The sequence below is a fragment of the Rattus norvegicus genome, chromosome 17, assembly GCF_021556685.1.
Source record: "Rattus norvegicus strain SHRSP/BbbUtx chromosome 17, alternate assembly SHRSP_T2T, whole genome shotgun sequence".
Taxonomy (NCBI): domain Eukaryota; kingdom Metazoa; phylum Chordata; class Mammalia; order Rodentia; family Muridae; genus Rattus; species Rattus norvegicus.
In genome coordinates, this window is record NC_141550.1 from 18,105,224 (window position 1) to 18,127,500 (window position 22,277).

Genomic DNA, 22,277 nt, shown 5'->3' on the forward strand with positions numbered 1-22,277 from the left:
GGGGTTGGGGATTTAGCTCAGTGGTAGAGCACTTGCTTAGCAAGCGCAAGGCCCTGGGTTCGGTCCCCAGCTCCGAAAAAAAGAAAAAAGAAAAAAAAAGTGACAGTTTGCCAGGCAGAGGTTGCTCACATCTTTAAACCCAGAACTTGGGAGGCAGAGGCATGTGGAATTCTTGAGTTCAAGGCCAGCCTGGTCTATGCAGAGAATTCCAAGACAGCCAAGGCTACACAGAGAAACCTGGTTTCAAACAAACAAACAAAACCAATCAACAACCAAGAGGAAGTGACATAGTTCAAATATGTAGGCTACGTCTTAACTCAACAATAAAAGATATCATTTTTTATTTGAACAGGAGATTTAATGTAAGAATAAATGGTATGTTTAAACTACCCTAAACACAAGAAGGGATTTAAAATGACTTTAGTATTTAATAATATGGTAATGATATAAGCTTCAAAGTCTACATCTTCCCAGCCCCTTTCCAAGGTCTTGCTATACAGCCCAGTGCAGCTTTGAATCGTGGAGCTTCCTGTCTCAGCCTCCCAAGTTCTGTGAGTCCCACTTGGCTGCCATCTTCATGTTGGGTACAATGTGTAAGCCCAGACTGCATATTTTATGAAACAGGGTAGCTCTCCTATGATTCATAAAGCTTCCTATGTCCCTTTGTTAAACATTTTGAAGGTAGCACGGTAAAATTAGTCCTCTGAAATATAACTGGGTCAGAATTAGGGGCTATGTAACTGTCGGCCGTCCTGTTAAATGTCTACAGAGAAAAGTCATGTGCTTGTCTCCATCCACGGGTGTTCAAGCCAACCTTTGACATGGTTTAATACTATTGTTTTGCTTAGACAGAGAAGGCATGGACTTGGACATTAAAAATGATTATACTGGGGCTTGGCGAGATGGCTCCGTGGGCAAAGGGGTCTGCTGCTAAGACTGATGGCCTGAACTTGAGGAACTCATGTGGTGGAAGGAAGAGGCCGATCGACTCTGTAAATTGTCCTCTGACCTCCTCATGCTTGCAATGGCAGGTACCCACCCCCTATACATAAACAAGTAAATGTTAAAAAGTGATTATCTGGAGGGGAGGGCTTACCTAACACGCATGAGCCCCTGCCCTATCCCATTCCGGGATATGTGAGTGTCTCTAAAGCAACCCTCCACAGAGATGCTTGGAGCCAGGGTCTACTCCAGGATGAGTCACAAGAGCCAAGATGGGAGTGGCTTAGCTGCCCATCAGATGAGAGGCTATAGAAAACATGGTACTATACACACAGTAGGGCCTCATTCGGCCATCACAAAGGACGAAACTACACTCAGGAAAAGGAAAGTCACTAAAGCTCATGCTAAGCAAAATAAGTCAATATTAGGAAGGCAAATATTGTGTGTTTTCTCTTATTCGCAGATCTTAGATTATTATGTATTTTAAAACCATTTTATACCCGTGTCACGAAAGCAGATGCAAAACTGGGGAAATGGGGGAGGTTAACAGGAAGTGGGAGAAAGGGGAGTGATCGGGTGAATGTGGACAGCGCCTACATGTGAGTAAAATACCTTGCGAAATGCATTGCTATATATGATCAATGCATATCATCAAAAAGATAAGCCACTATCAACATCTTATTACTACTGCGTTAAAGGTTCGGGGGAAGAACTCTTCACTGAAGACATTAAAACCTAGGGCTGGAGGCACGACTCAGTGCCTTTGCAAACCCAACGGCCCGAGTTCGATTCCCTGAGCCCACCCGGAGGAAAGAGAGAGCTACCTCACAAGCTGTCTTCTTTCTTCTATGTGTGTACTCCGGTACCTGGACGCCCCCACACCCCCAGACGGGACACTCCTTCCCACTGGACTAGACAGACCCTCTCCTCAAATACTTCCTGCTGCTCTGGCTATTGTCGGAGATCACTAGGGCAGGTGGGTGACACAGAAGAGGCAAAACTCAAGGACACTCAAGTGCTATCACAGCAGATTCTCAACTAGAACTCCAGTGGGGACGAAGCCTAGGTCCATCCGCCAGGCTGCTGTCCTCTCTGTTCAAACATCTGCGCTGGAATACACTCCCCAACACGGAGGGATTGAGTTGCCTTTACAAGAACTTTCAGGTGATGCACTCAGACCACAGCAGGGTGGAACTGGGATGGGCAAGGAAAGAGGTGCATACCTTAACACATAGCTTGTCCTAAAATTTTATTAATTAATGTATTATTCATTTCCTCAGTTCGTGCGTGCGTGCGTGTGTGTGTGTGTGTGTGTGTGTGTGTGTGTGTGTGTGTGTGTGTGCGTGCGTGCGTCACACGTGGAGCTCAGTGGAGCTTCAAGAGCCAGTTCTTTCTTTCCACCACGTGGGTCCCAGGGATTGAACTCAGGTCATTGAGCTTGTCTGCAGATGCTTTTGCTCACTGCCCCACCCCGCACAGAAGCTTTTGCTGACTGAATAATAAATACGTTATTTAGTTAAACAGCTAAATTAAACTCAATTGCTAAAAATGAAGAAGAAAAGCACTTGGGGGATGGTTTAGCAAAAACCCATGCTCCTGTAAACAATGCTAATTAAATTAATTGCCACCAAAGAGAGAGGGGGAGGGAGGAGGAAGGGGGTGGGGCGCTAGTTGAAAAGGAATGGAATCAGCAGGAGAGGAAGAAGAGGAGAGACAGGGATGAATAGGGTGAAGAGACACTGTGTGTTAGCTTTCCTTCTAGGCCCCGCCCCACAGTTACCTGGCAACAGCCACACATGCCTGACTTACTCTAAAAGGTGCTGCTTGCCCCCTCCTCTCTCTCTTGCTCTCTTACTCTCTTACCCTCTTTCCCTCTCTGCCCATTCCCCTGGTATTCCCCTCCTCACCTTTCTCCATGTGCTCATGGCCAGTCTCTCTCTCTCTCTCTCTCTCTCTCTCTCTCTCCCTCTCTCTCTCTCTTCTCCTCTCTCCTGTCTCCTGTCTCCTGTCTCCTGTCTCCTGTCTCCTGTCTCCTCCTCCTCCTCCTCCTCCTCCTCTTCCTCTTCCTCTTCCTCTTCCTCTTCCTCTTCTTCTTCTTCTTCCTCTTCCTCCTCCTCCTCCTTCTTCCTCCTCCTCCTCTCTCTCTCTCTCTCTCTCTCTCTCTCTCTCTCTCTGCCTTTCTCTGTGTCTACTACCCTCTCAACTCCCCTTCCCATGCTCTAAATAATGCTATACCATGTGGCTGGTACCTCAGGGGAAAGGGATGCCTCAGCATGGGCCGGCAGAGGCACCCCCTTCCACCTCACCATACCATGCTTCTGTGAAACACATCCCTGGCTTCTTTTTCTTTAAAACATAATATGTAAAATGTCATGGTGTAACCTATTGCAGGTACCCGAAAGGTAAAACAGTACCCGATCTTTTCTTTCCCAGGACCTGATTTGTTATTCCAGCAGGATATCTAGTGGCTGCTTACCTCGGGGAGGGGAGGTCTTCACTTCCCAAGTAAACTTTCCTCGAAACTCACTCCGAGATAACGTGAAACACACGTCTCTATGGCGATTCTGCATCCAGGCAGTGTGACAATGAAAATTAGCCACCACACACTACCTAAGGCTAGCAACTCAACCGAACATGGGCTGCACGGCGAAGCATACACTGGAGGCCAAGTACGTCCTCAGTGAAGAGTTAAAAAATATCTCTCCATATTATTGGGAAGAAACAATGGGCAAGTGTGCGAGTGTGCCTGGATTCTGCACCTCAGGACAGAGACAAAGTGACGATCCCGGAGGGACCCTGAGGTCTTCATTTCCCTCAGTCATTTCTGCTCTGAGGTGATGCATAAAAGCTATAAGGTAGGAGGACTTCTGCCCCTCCTTTGCCCTGGGCCCTCCCTGTGGTCTCCTGCCTTGTTTCTCATGAGGAGAAAGGTCGTGGGAACCACAGCTGCCCAAAAAGTCAAAGCAGGCATCAGTTAAGGTGACAGATGGGCACTTGGGGGCGGTTAAGATCCCCAGCTGTGACACCCAGTCTCTGCTGTCCTTTAACCCACCCCGTGTTACCTATTTTCACTAGGGTAGAAAGTCTTCTCTATAGAACATAGACAAACGGGGGTCGGGGGAAGCAGGAAGGGGGGGCAGAGGGACAGAGAGAGGGGTGAGGGAGGGAGGGTGAGGGAGAGGGAGATGGGGAGAGAAGAGGGGAAGAAGAAGAGAGAAAGGGAGGGGAAGAGGGAGAGGGAGAAAAAGGAAGAGTGAGAGAAAGAAGAAGAGGGAGAGAGAGAGACGTAGGATGCAGAAGGAAAAAGGAAAGGGGGGAGGGAGAAAGAAAAGAAACTCAGAGAACAAAGGAGACAGGAAGGATGGAAAAGAGGGAGGGAAAGTAAAAATAACAATAAAAAGAGATGGAGGGAGGGAGAGCAAAGGAGGAGCGGGAGAGAGAAAGGAAAAGAGACGGACCACAGGAAGGAAGGGATAATACTGGAATGTTTTCTTATCTGAAAGTTAGGGCATTAGCAACAGTAAGGACAGAGGCTGGGCTCACAGATGTGGGAGCCCCAGAGTCAGTGACCAGATCGTGTTTCGATATTTTGTCTTTTGGACAAATTGATTCATGATTGCTAAAATACTACTCTGTGTGTGGTGACTGCCTTACTAAAGGCACGCTTTTTCAATGAGTTACAACAACCGCAGGAAAACGGGGAAAACCGGAAGTTAGGTGGAAGGCCAACCTGGGGCTGAAGGAGAGGGTGAGGGAGGCCACTCTGCCACCATTTAGCGTGGCTTGAGGTGAGCTGACCACTGTAGAGTTGAATTAAAGCTGGGATTCCCAGCATGTGCTGTATGTAGTCCCCAGAGACATCAAAAGTGAGGCCTTGTGGGTATGTACCTGTAATCCCAGCAGCACTTGGGAGTTGGAGGTGGGACGGACAGGCGTTCAAGGTCAGGATCAACTACAAAGCAAATCTGAGGCCAGCCTGGGTCACATGGCACTCTGTCTCAAAACCATCCCCGACAACCAGCAAATGAGGGTGTCTGTTAACTGCCTAAAAAGGCTCATCTGTTACGAGGTCAGCGAAGACAGGGACTTGGCTCAGTGTGTCCACATCGTGTGTGTGCATTGTGCTTAGCTCTAAGTTCACTGTCTTTTTGTTTAAATTGTTGATTCTCTTGTTCCATGAGACACCCTTTCTTTGAAATCCACTTTAACCAAGGAAAGGAAAGGAACATTCCATGCCCCAGTGAAACGTCCAGGAAGGACTCGGGATTTCCAGCTGCTGTTGGCAGCTGCTTTTCAACCATCAAGTCACTCAGCAACCAGCCTGTGACTAGTTCCATAAACTGGGGGTAATGACGTCATCGATCTGGGAGTTGGTTTATTTCTTGAGACAAAGTCTCCTGTAGCCCATGCTGGCCTCAAGCACCCACCTCTGCCCCCCATGTGTAGAGCCTCTGGCCTCTACCTCCAAAGTGCTAGGGACTGATTGTAGGCATGTGTAACCACATGGGGTTTATTTATACGGTGATGGGCAGAAAATCAAGTTTATGCACTGGCTGGACAAACACTACCATGTCCAGCTTTTCATTCAGAAAAAACAACACAACAGGCACCACACCAGTCTACTGCTAATGGCCACGGCTTCTAAGACCTTCTTGATGATATATGGGCTCTGTTTATAGAAAGCCCTTCCCTTTCAGGGTGACAACCATGTTTACCCTAAAGATCTATTGCAAAATTATGCATTGTTTATTCTTCTTAAAGGAGGCACAGGCTGCATCATTGTTCATTCCTGGGTTGGAGAATAACTTAAATAAGCCCTCTGGTTTCTGTCATCTACAAGGAAGCTAAGCCAGATCTAATCTCTTCTAAACCTGTTCTGTTCTTGAGTTCGGCAGAGTGTCCTAATTGTCAACATTAATCCTCCCCCTTCCCCGCTTTTGTGGTCTATTCTGTCAATAGACTATTGAGTGTCCAGTAAATTACAGCCTGCCCAGCAGCCAGCACAAGGACACAGAAGTTAAATCATGGTCTGCCCGTGCCCATTTGTTCTTAATATCTGTGAACTAGCTGTTAAGCTGGGGGCTGGGGGCTGAACAGGATGCATGTGGTGTATCCGTCTCAGATTTCCGTACTGTACAATCAGGTATGCGGGCGTTTCTTTTTCTAGGCAACAGGTGTGTTCTTGGAACAAAGTTCAACGCCCTTCCCTCTTCCTCCCTCCCCACCCCTTTTTGGCTTGCGACAGAGGTGGCAGCTGCAGGCTTAACTCCCATGACACAGGGCTCTGGGAGGGCACAGACCTAAATGGCTTGTTCACTTTATTAAAGCAACAGGCAGATGGGCTCTGACTGCCCGAGCTTTTCTTTGTGTTAGTCAGGGCCTGTGTTTTCTCTCTTTTGTTGTTCTTGGCTTCTCTCTTTCCCTATATTTTCTCTTCTTTCCCTGCTCCTTTCTTTTCTCTCTCTCTCTCTCTTGCTCTCTCCCTTCCTCTTTTTCTTTCTTTTCCCCCTGGACTCCCCGTCTCCTCTCCAGCCCATCCACACAACTCCCTCTTTTGTCCTGTCTCAGTTCCTTTCTCTTTAAAATAAGCACAGCACCCCGTAAAGCACTCCATATTCATTATCGAGAACATATTTTTATTAGAGTAAGCTGATGGGTGAGGAGGGAAAAGCATTTTATTTAAATCTCAATACACCTATACCTCCCTTTATTCTAGAAGGAATGTAAAGAAACTCTTTACCGTGCAAATAGAAGGCTCGCTCTGCACAAGGGTGTACATTTTTGAAAAGAAAACGTAAGCTTGGGTACTTATTTCTAAACCTTGCTGTTCTCCAGGTCTAGCTTCTATCTAGGGTTTTGTGAGATGTTAGTAGCCAGAGTTCTGATGAACCGTCCTACCCTAGAAACACAGTCAACATCCACTGATGGTTATGACTCTTGAATCACTGTGACAGCATTGTACAAAAACTTCTTCTTCACACTGGGGTACCACTCCTTTGTGCACTCAGCTTTCAGGTAGACTGTGTATGATAAATATGAGAAATCCAACGCCAGTTTGCTGTATGTGTGAACTTTCAGAGACAAAGACAACCAGAACTAAAAGGGTCAGTGAGCTCTTCCAAGAGAAGTATTGAATAACAGTGGAGGACATCTTGGGCAGACAAGCACACCATGACGGGATTGGTTGACCACTTATTTAATTACAGTTTTGGATCCACTAGGATCGAGGCAGCCAGATCCCTTTGCAAGACCACTGTCAGGTGTGGGTGTTGACTATGCTATCTACAGAGACGAAGCAAAGACGGGATCCTTTCCCATATTTTTTCCTAACCTCCAACAACTTCATTCAAGCATCAGATTTCCTGTAAACCTATGTCCGGCAGTGTCTTTCCCAGGATTGTCCTGATGGACAGAGTCAGCTCTAGGACAGCGGAGTTGGCCTTCTGTCCAGATAGGCAGCCGGATGCTGCGCTTATCCTTACGTTTCTAATTGGCCTGACTCGCCTTTTCACTAAATGGATGTAAGTAATGACTAACTGCCGGGTATAACTCTGTCTGTAGCTAGCAGACCAGAGTGCACATCCTTAAAGATTTATTCCCATCCAGAAATCCCAAGATTCAATACTTCCCCCCACCCCAGGCTGTAACTGAAAAGAAGTCATGAGAAGATAAGACATAAGAAAATTTGCATCTCTTTGTCTGTCTGTCTGTCTGTCTGTCTGTCTTTGTGTGTATATGTGAGGGTGTCTGTCTGTCTGTAGGTCATGAATCTAGAATGGGATTCATGAGGGAATGGAAGAGTTATCAGGACTGAGAAGGGAGGGCAATGGAATATTTGAGACACAAAAGAAAAAAGTAGGGACAGTCAGAGGAAGGGAGTCAGCCAGAGACAGGGCTCACAGAGGAGGACATCAGGGAAGAGGGACAAAGTAGAACACAGTCTAGTGACGCAGAGGCATAGAAATGTCACGGCGAGACACATACTTTTCATGATGATGTAAAAACATAGGAAGAAAAGGGGCCGTGGAGATCGCTCAGTCAGGAAAGGATTGGCCTCACCGAGGGTGAGTTTGGTCCCTGGCACCTATGTAAAAAGCCAGCCGTAATCCCAGTGCTGGGGAGGTGGAGACAAGATGGCCTCTGGGCCTTACTTGCTGGACGTCCATCCTAGGCTGCTCAGTGAGTATCAGGCCCCGATGAGGGATCCTGTTTCACACACATGGTGAATTTCACCTCAAGAAAGACATCTGGGGTTGACTCCTACACACACACACACACACACACACACACACACACACACACACACACACACACAATAATACACCAGCAAAACCACATTTCCATCTGAGCCAGCTTTAAGTATACGATTCAGCGCTTTTACACTCATGCTGCCGTGAGGTTTATGGGCTTTGCTATCATAGAACTACGGCTTCACCTAGGAGAACTCACCCAAATGCACCCTTTTCTGTGTCGGATTTGTTTTCCTTAGCACAATGTCAGACGACACATTTCCTCAGCGCCTTTGTCTCCATAGACGATCCAATTGCTTCTACCCCTGGGCTGCTGAGACTCAACGCTCTTCCGAATTCGGGGGTACAAATACCACTTTGAAAGTCCGTCCTCATTGCTTTTGGGTGTGGGCTTGGTGGCGAGATCTTATGTCTACACTGTTTCCAGGGTTCCAGTAGCTGCCAAACCACTTTCTCTAATGGATGCACCTTTTTACATGCCCACCGACAGAACACCACACCCAAGCCCACACTCTCTATTTTCGGGGTTTTTCAGATGATACCTGCATCCTAACCGGTGTTCGATGATAGTCTCAGTCTGACGCTGAGGAAGAACGGGGCCTGGTGCCATAGTCAACTCTGTTGACTTTTTTAGAGTGAAGGGGATTGACCCTAATCCCTCTGTTCAGTGCCCTCCTGACAACCTAGCATACATCAAGTCCTCTGCAGTGACTAGCTCATCCAATCCAGCTCCCGTTCCAAGGTGCCTCCCTCCCTAACTCACCTCCCCAGTGGCCTTTTGCTCTGCTGAGAACCACTTGTCCCAGCATCCTCTGGGCCTTTGCTCTAACCCTGTCCTCTGTCCAGATGGCTCTGCTCCATAACCACCCTCATGGCTTCCTCTCTCCCCTAAAATCTGTTGTGGAAAATTTTAATTCCGATCCTTAGTTTCTACCCTGCCTTGATCGTTCAGTTCTCCGATAAAACAACTTTCATTATTTACACTAAGCCTTAAACAGCATGAGAGCTACGTGGTCAGAATCTACTTCTCTATCGATAACCCCGAGTTATTACTTACTAGGTTTCATCTGGGGTACTCTTAACTCCAATTGGCCAGTCCTCAGGGGCACGTTTGCATGACTCAACCAACTCATGGTGGCTTTTCCTCCATTCCTTTCTTCTCCCCCTCTTGGTTCTCCTCCACCCCAAACCAGGAACCCTAAACCCCGCCTATGTCGCTTCTGCCCAGCTATTGGCTGTCAGCATCTTTAGTCACCAATCAGAAATAAGTTGGGGGCAAGGGCAGATAACGTCTAAGGGCGGACTCTCTCATCTCTGGGTCAACCAGGTCTTGAGGAACCATTATTAGAATTAAAATACAAATAGCACCAGGCCAACCCATTACAAAGATTTCTGCTCAAAAAACTTCTGAGATACGGCTCCTATACCAACAGCCCTGATTCTAGAACTTTCTACCTCATTGTCCGTTTCCTTATTTTTTGGTAATACCTATAATAATACCTCAGTTGGTTATATAGTTATGTATGTCTTTAATTTCCCAAAGATAAAGGTAAAATTCCGAGTCAGGGGCGGGGCAGGGCAGGACTCTTGTCTCACTCATCTCTGAATTTCTGGTACCTTCTGGTGCTTGAATCAGTAAACGCTTGTAGGGCAGATAGTAAGTGTTTAAATGAAGGGAGAAATAAACGGACTAGACATCATGCCGTTGGGGTTGCCCGAGGGGCAAGAAGTACTCACGTGAGTCTCTACGTCGCCAGCAAGGACTCGGCTGTTTTTTAAGAACTCGGCCACCATACTGTTTATCAGTTTGTCAAAGGCTTCCACGGATGGTGCTACTATGCCTGTGGAAAGAGAATGGCTTGGTTACTCCCTGGTGGTTTTGTGGAAAGCTGGGGCTGGCTTGCCACAGGTCACGTGGAGGTTGAATAGCATCACTGTTGCCCTTCAATTATTCAGTCATTCCTTTGAGCACCCCATATTGACTATGGTTCCAGAAAAATCCCCTTTGCCCAGCCTCCTCCCTCCTCAGTAAAGACTTTGATCGACATCATCTACCCCATCCTCTACCCTGACAGTTTTGCAGGACACTCTGTGTATGTGTCTCATAGGGGCTTCGGTTTGAGTTTTTAGAAACTGCAAAGATAAATTTCTTAGTATTAGGGGAGGTAAGTCAGGGTTTTAGTAAGGGAGTTCCAGAGAGGCTTAACCTAGGAGGAATGAGGGCAGGCAGCAGCCCACAAGCAGAAGTCCTGGGCTGAATGAGGGGACAGAAAGCTGAGTGCCAGCATTTACCTCTCTCTGTGTCCTGACTGTGGCTTCCAGTGACGCACTGCCTCCTGCACTCTGCCAGTAAGACTTCCTGGCTTAACCATCTGTGTGTCTCAAACTAGGACCTCCCCCTAAGCCCTTCCCATCCCTAAATTGGTTTTTATCAGGCATTTTGCTACATCAAAGAGAAAAGTAACAAGAAAGCATCTGCAAGCCCAGGAGGGAAGCCGGGCAGGGAAGCAGGCCCCGTCCCACAGGTACAGATGAGGGAGAGCGGGAAGTGCAGACAGGGCAGGAGATTACAGACCAAACAACAGGCAGATCTCAAAGGGAACTGACCCAGGCTCCTCAAAGTCACTGCTTCTTCCTCTCTAGCTCTTCTAGGTAGGACACCCACCTATAGAGTTGCCTGGAGTCCCCAGGAATTCAAAGGACAGTGAGCTCTGAGCAAGAGGGGCGGCAGGGCAAACCTATTTTCTTCCTCCTCTATTTCGGAGGGAGAGGACAGAGAGAATGAGTGTCATTATGAATTGATCTCTACAGAGATTGACCAGCAGCCACTGCGCTGTGCGAGCTTAAGAGGCAGTGGTCCAACTAGCGTGCTCTGTTCCCTAATCTGCATTTTAATTAACTACAAACAGACAGACAGACAGATAGCAACAAAATACCCCAAACCTAAAACCTTGGCTTTCCTCCCCTAATACTAAGAAATTTATCTTTGCAGTTTCTAAAAACTCAAACCAAAGCCCCTTTCTTTCTTCAAATACATCATCCCTGCTCAGGAAACTAAGACGACTTCCCTCTCTTTTTATTCCAATTGTCCATTTCTACAGCCCCAAGGAGGGGTTGGAGTGTGTTGGGGGCAGTGACTGCCAGCTCCCCACACTTCAAGCCAAACACCTTAGCAGCCCATTGAAGGGGAGTGAGTTATTCTGCACCAGCTATGTGGGGTTTCACCGTCCATGATATAACAGGTCACAAGCCCTGAGATTCTGTGCACGCCCACTTGGAAACAGAAAGACCTGTTTGTCGCTTGAGGAAGGCGTGAGAGGTTTCTGCCGAGCATTTAAAGTGGAAAAAAGATTTCAGAAACGTCCTGGAAGCTGCTGCCTAGCGAAAGGCAAAATGATGAAAGAGAATATTTTTCCGGTTCCCTTTCATCCCCGACTCTGTTCACACCTCCCCCAGGCGGCCTTTAATGATCTGCTCCTCCCCTAGACTGTATCCTTTGAGCGCCTCTTAATCAAAGCGTCCTTAGCTCTGAGCAGTAATGTAGGAGGAGCGGGACTGTGTATAATTCATCTGAGGTCTCCTGCACCCAGGACCATGGTCATCACTGGGGCAGGGCTGCAGGATTTCTTCCGCTGTGGAGCTGAACTTGCCCGACTATCAGGAAAACAAGACAGGAAAACAAAGCGAAACAGGAACGCAAACTCAAAACTTAGAGAGAGGTTCTTCTTGATCTGTGGATGATACAGATTTGTAATGGTCTGTGTTCTTTCTCAAAATTGCCTTCAAAGTATAAAAGAAATAGCTTTATTTAATATAGCACACAATATAATAATGTAGTATATAGTAATACATATGTTTGTATGTATATCATATACTATATAGTGTCTATATTTAGGGGGAAAACTCAATTGATCAATTAGTAAGTATTTCACACCTAGCTCCTGTCTCAGTCCCCGTGGTGCTGGGATTATGGGTGAGCACTACTATATCTGGCTAAGAAGCTGCTTTGGGATTTAGAATCATGAAAACTGACTAACAAGAGGAAACGGCATTTCTTCAGACATTAAGTGTTTTAAGAATGGGACCCCATCCAGGTGTCTCCCCAGGTACCCTACTTGCTAACAACCCCACTTCCAGTAAAATAAATTGGCAGCTAATTTCCCCAGGAGACCTTTGCTTTCGTAAGGGACTGGAAACAATTAGAAAACATTTGTTTGAATAGCAAATACTTTAATTTTGTGTCCTCTAATTTTATTTAGCCTCCCCCTCCCACTTCAGGACATTTCTTCTTTCTCTCTTGTTTGTATGCGTACATGTCTCATGTGTGCACATTGTGTACAGGCTTGCTCATCTGTGGGTGCACAGGCATGTGCTTTTGCATTTAGAGGGATGAGTCTGACGGGAGGTGTCTTCCCTGGTCACTGTCCACCTTATGTGTTGGGCAGGATCTCTTGCTGAAACCAAAGCTCAGAGATTCCCTGCCTCTGTGTACAGTGCGGGGATCATGGGCTTGTCTTCTAAACGGGTTCTGGGGAACCAAACCCAGTCCCTCTGCTTGCGTGGGAAGCTCTTTACCCATGGAGCCATCTTTCCCTCTCTCTCTCTCTCTCTCTCTCTCTCTCTCTCTCTCTCTCTCTCTCGTAAAGAAAACACTTGGTTTTGTTTGCTACCTTTTTGAATGTGTGAAGTTTAAATTATTGGCTTTCCCTCTGCATTAGATACCCACTATCTCTTGGAATTTAACTTCATTTTCTGTACTTACAGGCCTCTTATTGGAGACTCTGGCCCATCCCGGGTTCTCTTCAAGGAATCCCCCTCCTTCCAGTCCACCCAGGCCACTTTTGTTTTTAGCATGTTCGGGGGAAGGCGGAGCCAGCACATTTCGAGTTCACACAGTATTTTCTGCTCTGTGGCATGTAATAGGACACACAGGTCCCCAAACACCCAACATTCTAGGAACAGCAACACATGTCTTCCCTGGAGAAAGAGGTGTTGAAGTGTCCTCTTGCCCGAGGCTATTCCCAGCTCCCTGTAGCCTGGCAGCATATAAAACAGGTCAGAGGAGCTGTGTGAGTGACACAGGTCAGGAATAGACCTGCATATCCAATACAGATTACCATGTTAAATTTTAATTTTAGATGAGCAATGAACAGAGTTTTAAGGCAATTATGCACCATGCAGCACGGCTCATGCAATAGTTGGGAAATTTGGAATTTCCGCTTTGAAAGTTCTATCGTAGGTAGTTTAAAATAGCTTAAAGTGCCATATGGATTCCCTGCTATTTACTGTTGGCTTTTATTTGTGTTTTCTTTTCTTTTCTTTTGTTGTTGTTGTTGTTTTTTTTTTTAACTTGACAGAGTCTCACATAACCCAGGCTGACCTCGAATTAGATATTGTGACTGTTTGATTAGGTATCTCCCCCCCCCCCCCCCCAGGCCCATAGATTCGTGTGTTTGAATGCTTGGCCAGGGGAAGTGACACTATTAGGAGGTGTAGTCTTATTAGAGGAGGTGTGGCCTTGTTGGTGGAAGTGTATTACTGTGTAGGTGGGCTTTGAGGACTCCTATGCTCAAGCTCTACCCAGCATGGAATCTGGTCTCCTTCTGACTGCCTTCGGATCAAGAAGTAGAAGAAGTCTTGGCTCCTCCAGCACTAGGTCTGCTCAGCTACTTTGATGTTCCTTGCTTCCTGCCATGATGACAATGGACTAAACCTCTGAAAATGTAAGCCAGTCCCATGGAAATGTTTTCCTTTATAAGAGTTGTCTTGGTTATGGTGTCTGTTTCCAGAAAACAACAACAACAACAACAACAACAACAACAACAACAACAACAAAACCAAAAAAATGAATAAACAAACAAATCCAAACTAAGATCTGTAGTGGAAGCTGGCCTTGAACTCCTGATCTCTGTGTCTACCTTCTGAGTGTTGGGATTAAAGTGCGCACACAGCACTCCTGCCTTAAAGAAAACTCTTAACTTTTTATTTCTGATCCTATATTTGAAAAAAAAGCTTTTAAAAATATATGTATGCATGTGTGGATAATGTGTGTGGGGGACACCTATACAACAGTATATACGGCAATCCGAGGACGACTCTGTGAAGTCGATTCTCTCTCTCCACCTTGGTGTGGGTTCTGGGGATCAAACTCAGATGGTCAGGTTTGTGTGGCAAGCACGTTTACCCACCGAGCCATCTCCCCAACCCCAAAGCTCTTTTATCCAAGGCACTCTGGGTTCCACCTTTGGCACTGGTACCCGCCCAGAGGCCTATTAGTTGGGAAGGTCAGAGGTCAGATTACATGCTCTGGCCATGGTCTTGCTCCATCATTGGATCAACCTGGGACAAGCTTCACAGTTGCAATGGCCAGATGCGGTGACCTTACAGTGACATCCTATAGTGCCCAATGCCTGCCAGTGCCTTCTAATCAAGCATACACATCCTTTCTTTGATATTTCCTTCAATGATACAGTTACACATGAACATAAACACCTCTTCTTTGGTTGTGCACTGTATTCTTCAGAGGCACAGGTGTTGATCGCTTTTGTGGACTCTGGCTCGAAACTTCTAAGATTTGCTTCTAAAGCCGGCTCACAAAGTCCGAAAGTGTTTGTGGGAGAAAGAAAATGTATCCCTTCATCTTCTTTCCCGAGGGCTGCTTGCCTCTGGTTAACGTTGTGATCATACACAAAGGAAGGAGAAGGGGTTTGAAGGAAGTGGGAGTCAGATTTTGGGAAAGAAAAAAAAAAAACGAGTGTTGAAGGCCCACAAAGCGAACCACGGGAAGACTAGTAATGACCCTACCTCTACTGAGGCTGTTAACTTCCCCACAGCCTCCGGGAGGTTCGTGTAACCCTGAGGACAGCCGCTCGAGCCGGCTGACGGCGAATTCCAGCCTCTGCATCAGTCCCAGCATGTCTGCCATTCTAGAAAGACACAGACACAGAGATTACGTGAGCGTCCCTGAGGAGCAGCGAACTGACGTCATCCCACTGAATGGTAGGCGAGAAGGTAAATATCACCCAAGAACAGATTCCATCACCTCCCGCCATGAAAATGCTTGAAAGATTCTCCGTTCAACGTTTGTTCCAGTTTTTGTTTGTTTGTTTGGTTGGTTGTTGAGTGAAGAGCTCTCTAGGTAGCCCTGGCTGTTTTGGAACTCACCATGGAGAGAAGGCAGACTTCAAACTCACAGAGATCCCCCTGCCTCTGCCTCCTCAGTGCTGGGGTTAAAGGCGTGTGCCTTTATCATACCATGCCTGGAGTGACTTTTTAAAAAATATAGCATAAAACCTTAGATGCAAACATCACCCGGTTTCTATTATTCTCAGCTTTTGGGAATAGTTCCCGTTAATCCAATGTGGCTGCCTGATGCCATTTTTGTATAGCACTTACCTAAAAGTCACAAACACATAACCCCAAATTAATATCACAAGAGGGCTTGTGAGGCTAAGTGGTGGGGACTCATTTTAACGAGTTCTAATCACTGTGTTAAAGCCTGATTACCCATTACCCAGCTCTAAACCCATTGATAATCCTTGTTTGTCTAATTGTATGAAATTGTGAGCTTCAGTTCAGCAGGCAGGGGGACATCATCACCTCTGGGTATCAATTATTATCAGTTTGTTTCAGTGTTTCTGTTGTGACATTATCTTATGTTCTAACGATTCTGAATCGTGGAGGTTTTCATTTAAAATATCAAAGGTGGCCATTTTCCTGTGGAGGCTGTAGATTACTTTCAGGCGAGTGTTAGTACAGGCTGGGCTGGGTTTTGGAGGCTGGGTCTTATGTTTTCCACTGTTCAGGAAAGATAGAAGCTAACCGAGGCACTGGGGATGAAGGAGGGCTCATACGCCCATCATTTTCTGGTTTTAAACGCATATTTAGGGGTTGGGGATTTAGCTCCACGGGAGAATGCCTACCTAGCAAGTACAAGGCCCTAGGTTCGGTCCTCAGCTCCGGAAAACAAACAAACAAGGTAAACACATATTTAACCACCTGTGTAGGTCACATGACTAGGCCTGGACTTTACACAGTCCTCTGTGAAATGAATCCAGTTAGCTTAGTACTATCTGTGAGCTGTATCTCTGGATGCTTACGACTGCCTTTGGTGAAAATCAGTCTGCTACCCCAAAGAGAATAAAACATGCCTGCTTTAGCCAAGGCCTTTGGTTTCCTCCACTCTCAGGAACTTTCCAAGCATCATTCTGAGCAAAGAAGGGGGTCTGCTTCTGAATCACAGACACAGCTACCCAGGAGCAGGGGTGAGCTTGTGTCACTCTGGGATGTGGGAATATTTCAGATTTCCCCCCCGAAAGCCAGGAGAATGTGCACCTCTGATTTTTTCAGCTGAAACACGATTATAACCGGTCACCACTGTTTTCAAACGCAAGGTTGACCACGTCTAACCACGTGCCTGGCTTTGTTCTTTAGCATCCAAATATCAGTCATCAGAGACGGACGCAGAGCTCGTGGTCTATTTTGGAAACCCATCGCTCTGGAAGCTGCCAGCGGCAGCTCCCTCAAAATATGGAACAGTACTCTCTCTCTCTCTCTCTCTCTCTCTCTCTCTCTCTGCACAGCTGAATCCAGCATCTAATCCCAAGAGGCTGCAAAATTAGAAGTTACTCAGCTATTCTTTTCCTCTTCACATCAGAGCTTCTGATTCCGTTGCAGTTGAAGGGGGTAGGGAGGAAAGAAGGAGGGATTTCATTGAATCCTTTACATAATCTCGCAGGGGAACTGGGTATCTCTTAGGTGGGCGAGGGCCATTCGAGAAATGGTGAAAGACCCTCCAATCTTTTAATAGCTGCCAATCTGTTCAGTTATCTTGGTTCCCTGTTAGTCAACTTGCCAAACATTACCGCCAGGGACCTAGTCTCCAATAGCAGGGAAATGCATCTGCCTTTTTAGCCAGCTTCCCAAACCACCTCTGGCTCCCCCCCACCCTGCCCCCCACCAGGGCAAGCTGTTTTGAGAGAGCCTGTTAAATTTCACACTTGGGACTGCCTTTCCAGCCTCTGGCTTAATCAGGCTCCTCAACTGGTTCCAAATCTCAAGCTATCTAATAGTGAGTGTCACACACATTGAAAGACAGCAGGACTCAGCCTCTCAACTTCGGGGAGAGGCAGATTGCTGTGGAATGTGGTCTAAAAGCCACTCAGATGCCACTTCATGTAAAATCAGCAAGTCTTGACACAGCCCCTAACAAGACCAAAACAGGTCACGAGGAGACTAGATGGATACCTCTAGGTTTAAAATTTAAGAGCACCCTGTAAGAGACACTTAAGAGCAAACAAAAGAAAGGAGACACCTGGGTCTGCATTAGCTTGCCCAGGGTGACCGATGGGATCTGAGGTAGCCATGTATTCTACTCAAACTTTCTCGGTCTTTCTACATTTGACCTCAGCTGCTGTGCAGACTTTCAAGACTAAGCACAGTCAGAGATTCTCCACATTCCAGCCCATTTGCCTTGGCATTTCAAAACGCACTTAGCCAGCTTTTGACAGGAGCTGGGAACGGAAGGAGGAGGCTGAGGAGAGGCACAGAGCTGCCACAGCAGATGGGAACACGAGGGTCTGTTGAGGAATGGGTCTGAGCAAGGGAGACAGATAGACAGAAGAGTTTGAACAGGAGGCCAGTGGAAGAGGGTGAGGGGGCAAGTTAGCTGTGACAGATAGTCTGAGAATCAGAGGTGGAACAGGTGGAATAGGAGGCCAGATTTACAAAGGCTCAAGAGTCTGGGTCAGACGGTATAGCTCAAACATGGCTCTCCAAGATTCTAACCACCCTGTCCAAATAGAAGGGACTCTCTATGTGACACCTATAGGTGAGTCCCTACTGCCTATAGCATATCAGACCAGAGGTGGCGTGCCAGAGAAAAAGGTGGTCATGTTCTGACATTTCACACTTTTAAAGTTTTTTTAAAATTAAATTACTATTTATGGATGTTTTGCCTGCATGTATGTATATGTACCATGTTCATGCCTGATGCTCACAGAGGTTAGAAAAGGTGTTTGGACCCCCTAGGACTGGAGTCACAGACAATTGTGAGTTGCCATGGGAGTGCTGCGAATCGAACTCAAGTCCTCTGGAAGAGCAGCCAGTGCTCTTAACCATTGAGCTGTCTTTTCATCCTCCTGAAGATTCGTTTTAAGAAACTGTATTTGAGGGAAATGTTATTTTCTTAAAACAAAACCAAACAAAACAGAGCCTCAATATGTAGGCTTGGTTAGCCTGGGCTTCCTCACGTAGACCAGGCTGGTCTTCAAACACACACCACTTTGTCCATACTTGAAACTGATCTTAATTCCTTGGGCATGAAATTTTGAAATACCTCTTGAGGTTAATTATAATGGGAAACCCATCTTTATGGGTCATAACTTTTCTTATTTAAAACTCCCCCTTCACCTTTTCTTTACTATTCTCTCTCTCATATATTTTTCTTTTTTAGAGGACATAGCACAGTTACAGGGCACAGTATGGGAACTCAGTATTATGTCATGATTGGATCAGAATGGTTAGCATTTCTATCTACTTATACACAGCAATGGTGTGCATGTGTGTGTGTGCGCGTGCGTGCGTGCGTGCGTGCGTGCGTGCGTGCGTGTGTGTGTGTGTGTGTGTGTAACTTCAAGCTCCCTCTTGGTTCTTAATGAATTATATAACAGGTTGTGGTAATATATGGTTACTGTACTGTCTTACAGAACACTAAACCTTACTGTTTGTTCCTCGTACATGTCAGTTCCTATTATACCATGACTCCCTCTCCATCCCCAACTCTCCCTAGGTTCTAGTCACCACCATTCAGTTATCTCCTTCTTGGCCATCAGTATTTTTAGCTCCCACATGGGTCTGAGAACATGGGGTTTTTTGTCTTGGAGTGTCTGGATTATTTTGCTTGGTATAATTCCATCCTTTCTCCTCCCTTTTGGCACAGGCCATGGGACGTGAATGATTTTCCTCGAGTAGATGCCTACGCCTCACAGGCAAATACTCATTTCGTTATGGCAGAAACGCTACTTTGCTTTCATCTTTTTGGCAAAACCAAGTGTGCAATTCTTACGGAACCACAATAGCTCCCTGCTCATATCTTCTCATTTGGAGAGAGAATCATTTTCAATCACTCTGCCCTTTATTATTATGATGTTTTGAACAATTGTCTTTTCATCTCCAAGTAATATGATTTCCTCTAAGTCTTGTCTAATTTTCTTCCATTTTAAGGCATTATCCATTGAGTTCCACCAGTGCACATCTGTAGGTTAAATTTATTTGTCTATTTGTTTGAGGCAGGGTCTCATTATATAACCCAGGCTTGCCCAACGCTCGCAACGTAGTCCAAGATGGCTTCCAACTCTCAATCTTCCCGTCTCTCTGCTTCCCTAGTACGGGGATACAGGTGTGTACCAGCCTTCCAAGCCTACACAGTTACCTGTGTCTCATCTTTCTAATGGTGTGCTGCCACAATTCACGGACAGTCACATCGGACTCCTGAGGGTCACTCTGATTATATGCTGGCTCACCTGGTTTCCTAACACTATGGTTAACAGCGTCTTGGCTTTTCTTTTTCTCTATTTCTCTTTTCTGTTCTCGCCCCAGCTCTTTCTTTCCTTTCCTTTTTGTTTCTTTGTCTTTTGAGACAAGAGTTTTCTTATGTAGCCCAGGCTAGCCTCAAGCTTTCAGTCCTCCTCCTTAGTTTCTTGAGAACTGAGTTTATAGGTGTGTACCATTCTTTCTGCTCTTCTTCCGGCTGTGTGAGCCTTCACTCAGTAGAGCCTGGCACAATGGGTAGTCTCCATGTGTTTCTTCCAGGGTGGGTCCTTCTCTCACACAAGTGGTTATTCTGTAGCCATACCGTTCATCTGTGACCCGGCATCCGGTGTAACATTCTTCTGTGACCCGGCATCCGGTGTAACGTTCTTCTGTGATGTTCCCTTCTATCTTCCTATGCCCTATGGTATCTTTGTCTCTGAATTTATAAATAAAAAATCTGGGGCTCAAATATTTCTCATAACCCATGTGTGCTCTCCCATCGACTTTATTCCAACAATAAAGAGACCTAGAAGAAAGGCGTATTTCCTAGAACCAGCGTGTGCTCTCCTTTTGACCGTATTGTAACAACAAAGAGACCCAGAATAGAGAACTATTTCCTGTAACCAGTCTGTGCTTCCCCATAGACTGTATTGCAACAACAGAGACCCAGAAGAAAGAAACATTTTCCTAGGGGAAAAGATCAGTAAGGCTGTTTTCTCTCCCCAATCCCTTTGAAAAGCCCATTCTCAAAGTACTTTGTCCCTAATATGGTTGGGTTCTATATCTGCGGTGCAGTCTATGTGAAACACCTAAAGAGAATGCATTCCTGTGCTTTTTCCCTATCAAGTTCCCATAAAAGGAGAGGTCTACACGCTTATGGGCATTTCACAAAGTCTCAGTGTTCGGGAAAGCACAGTGGGATCTTGAGGTTGGAGTCACGAACCCCAATGGGTCCTCTGACTCTTGTTAGCTGGGGCACTGGGATAGTTAATCCTTACGGTGAATTCGATGGATTTGGAATCTCTAGAAGATACAACTCTTGCCATGTCTGAGCAGGGAAGACTCACTCTGGTATGGCTGAGTCCTGAACTGAATAAAAAGGTACACTGAGCTCCAGAGGTCCACTCCCTGTTTCCTGACCCATTCACATGTGAACAAGCTGCCTCGAACTCCTGCCGCCAAGCCTCCCGGACCACAGTAAACTGTCCTCTCTCAAACTGCGAGCCAAAATAAGGCTTTCCTCCTCTAAGCGTTTTCTATCAGTTTTACAGCCGGAATGAGGAAAACAACTAAAAAAGGAGCTCTGAGGAATGTGCTTAACTTTGCTTTACTATGTCACTACCCATTTATAGGTGTGCTAAAAAGTATGGAGAGAGAAAGAGTTTTTAATACCTTATTTTTTCCATGATCCTTTACTTATTTTCTAATATTTCTCCCAGACAAGTTCAAACAAGGTCTGATTCTGCTTGGTTCTGAGAGCACACAAGACCAGGCATGGTCAGAATGGTATGGCTGTAGACTCCTTCCAATATTAAAAAAAGGTTTCAGACTTATTTCTTTTATTTTATATACATGAACCTTTTGCTTGCATGTATGTATGTGTACTGTGTGCACCCAATGCTTATGTAAGTGAGAAGAGGGCATCAAACTTCCTGGTACTAGAGTTACAGATGGCTGCGAGCCATCATGTGGGTGCTGGGAACTAAACTCAGGACCTCTGGAAGAGCAACGATTGCTCTAAACTGTTGAACCATCTCCCGAACCCCTTCTTCCAACATTTCTATCTGAGTTTTCCTCTATTGTTGTGTATTGATTACCATAAAATGAAAGGCCTGCCATATAATTAGATTTTTAATCACGTATTTTCCTCCTAAATATTTTTTACAATGTTGCTAGCATTTAAGTAGTCCTTCACAGGGACTGGGGATATGGCTCAGTAGGTAAGATACATGCCTTGCAAACATGAGGAGCTGGATTAAGTCCTCAGAACCTACACACACACACACACACACACACACACACACAAATCCAGGTGTGGTGGGTGGTATTCACTTGTAATCCCAGTTCTAGAGAGTTGGAGCCAGGATGGTACTGAGAATGCATTGGCTAGATAGCCCTATATGGAAAGTTCCAGGCCAATGAGTGACTTTGTCTCAAAAAAAATAGTGTTTGCCATCTGAAGAATAGCACCAGAGGCTGTCCCCAACCTCCAAATGCACCTGAACAAGTGTTTATCTGCACACACACACACACACACACACACACACACACACACACACAGAGAGAGAGAGAGAGAGAGAGAGAGAGAGAGAGAGAGAGAAACATACACATAGGTATACACACATATGAACAAACACACACAGGAATACATACACATATACACATAAGAACACACACACACACACACACAGAGAGAGAGAGAGAGAGAGAGAGAGAGAGAGAGAGAGAGAGAGAGAAACATACACATAGGTATACACACATATGAACAAACACACACAGGAATACATACACATATACACATAAGAACACACACACACAGAGAGAGAGAGAGAG

The 22,277-nt window shown here is 45.9% G+C and overlaps 1 protein-coding gene across 4 annotated transcripts in view; it reads right to left on the minus strand.

The window, feature by feature from the left end:
• Positions 1 to 22,277, minus strand: part of Cap2 (cyclase associated actin cytoskeleton regulatory protein 2) — a 149,415-nt gene that overhangs the window by 108,203 nt on the left and 18,935 nt on the right. For all 4 annotated transcript variants that reach the window (XM_087589689.1, XM_087589691.1, XM_087589690.1 and 1 more), the window contains 2 exon segments: positions 14,997 to 15,118; positions 9,930 to 10,033 (listed from right to left, as the gene is read on the minus strand). In XM_087589689.1, coding sequence (XP_087445815.1) covers positions 9,930 to 10,033; positions 14,997 to 15,117 — 225 coding nt within the window. In that variant the 5' untranslated portion in view covers position 15,118.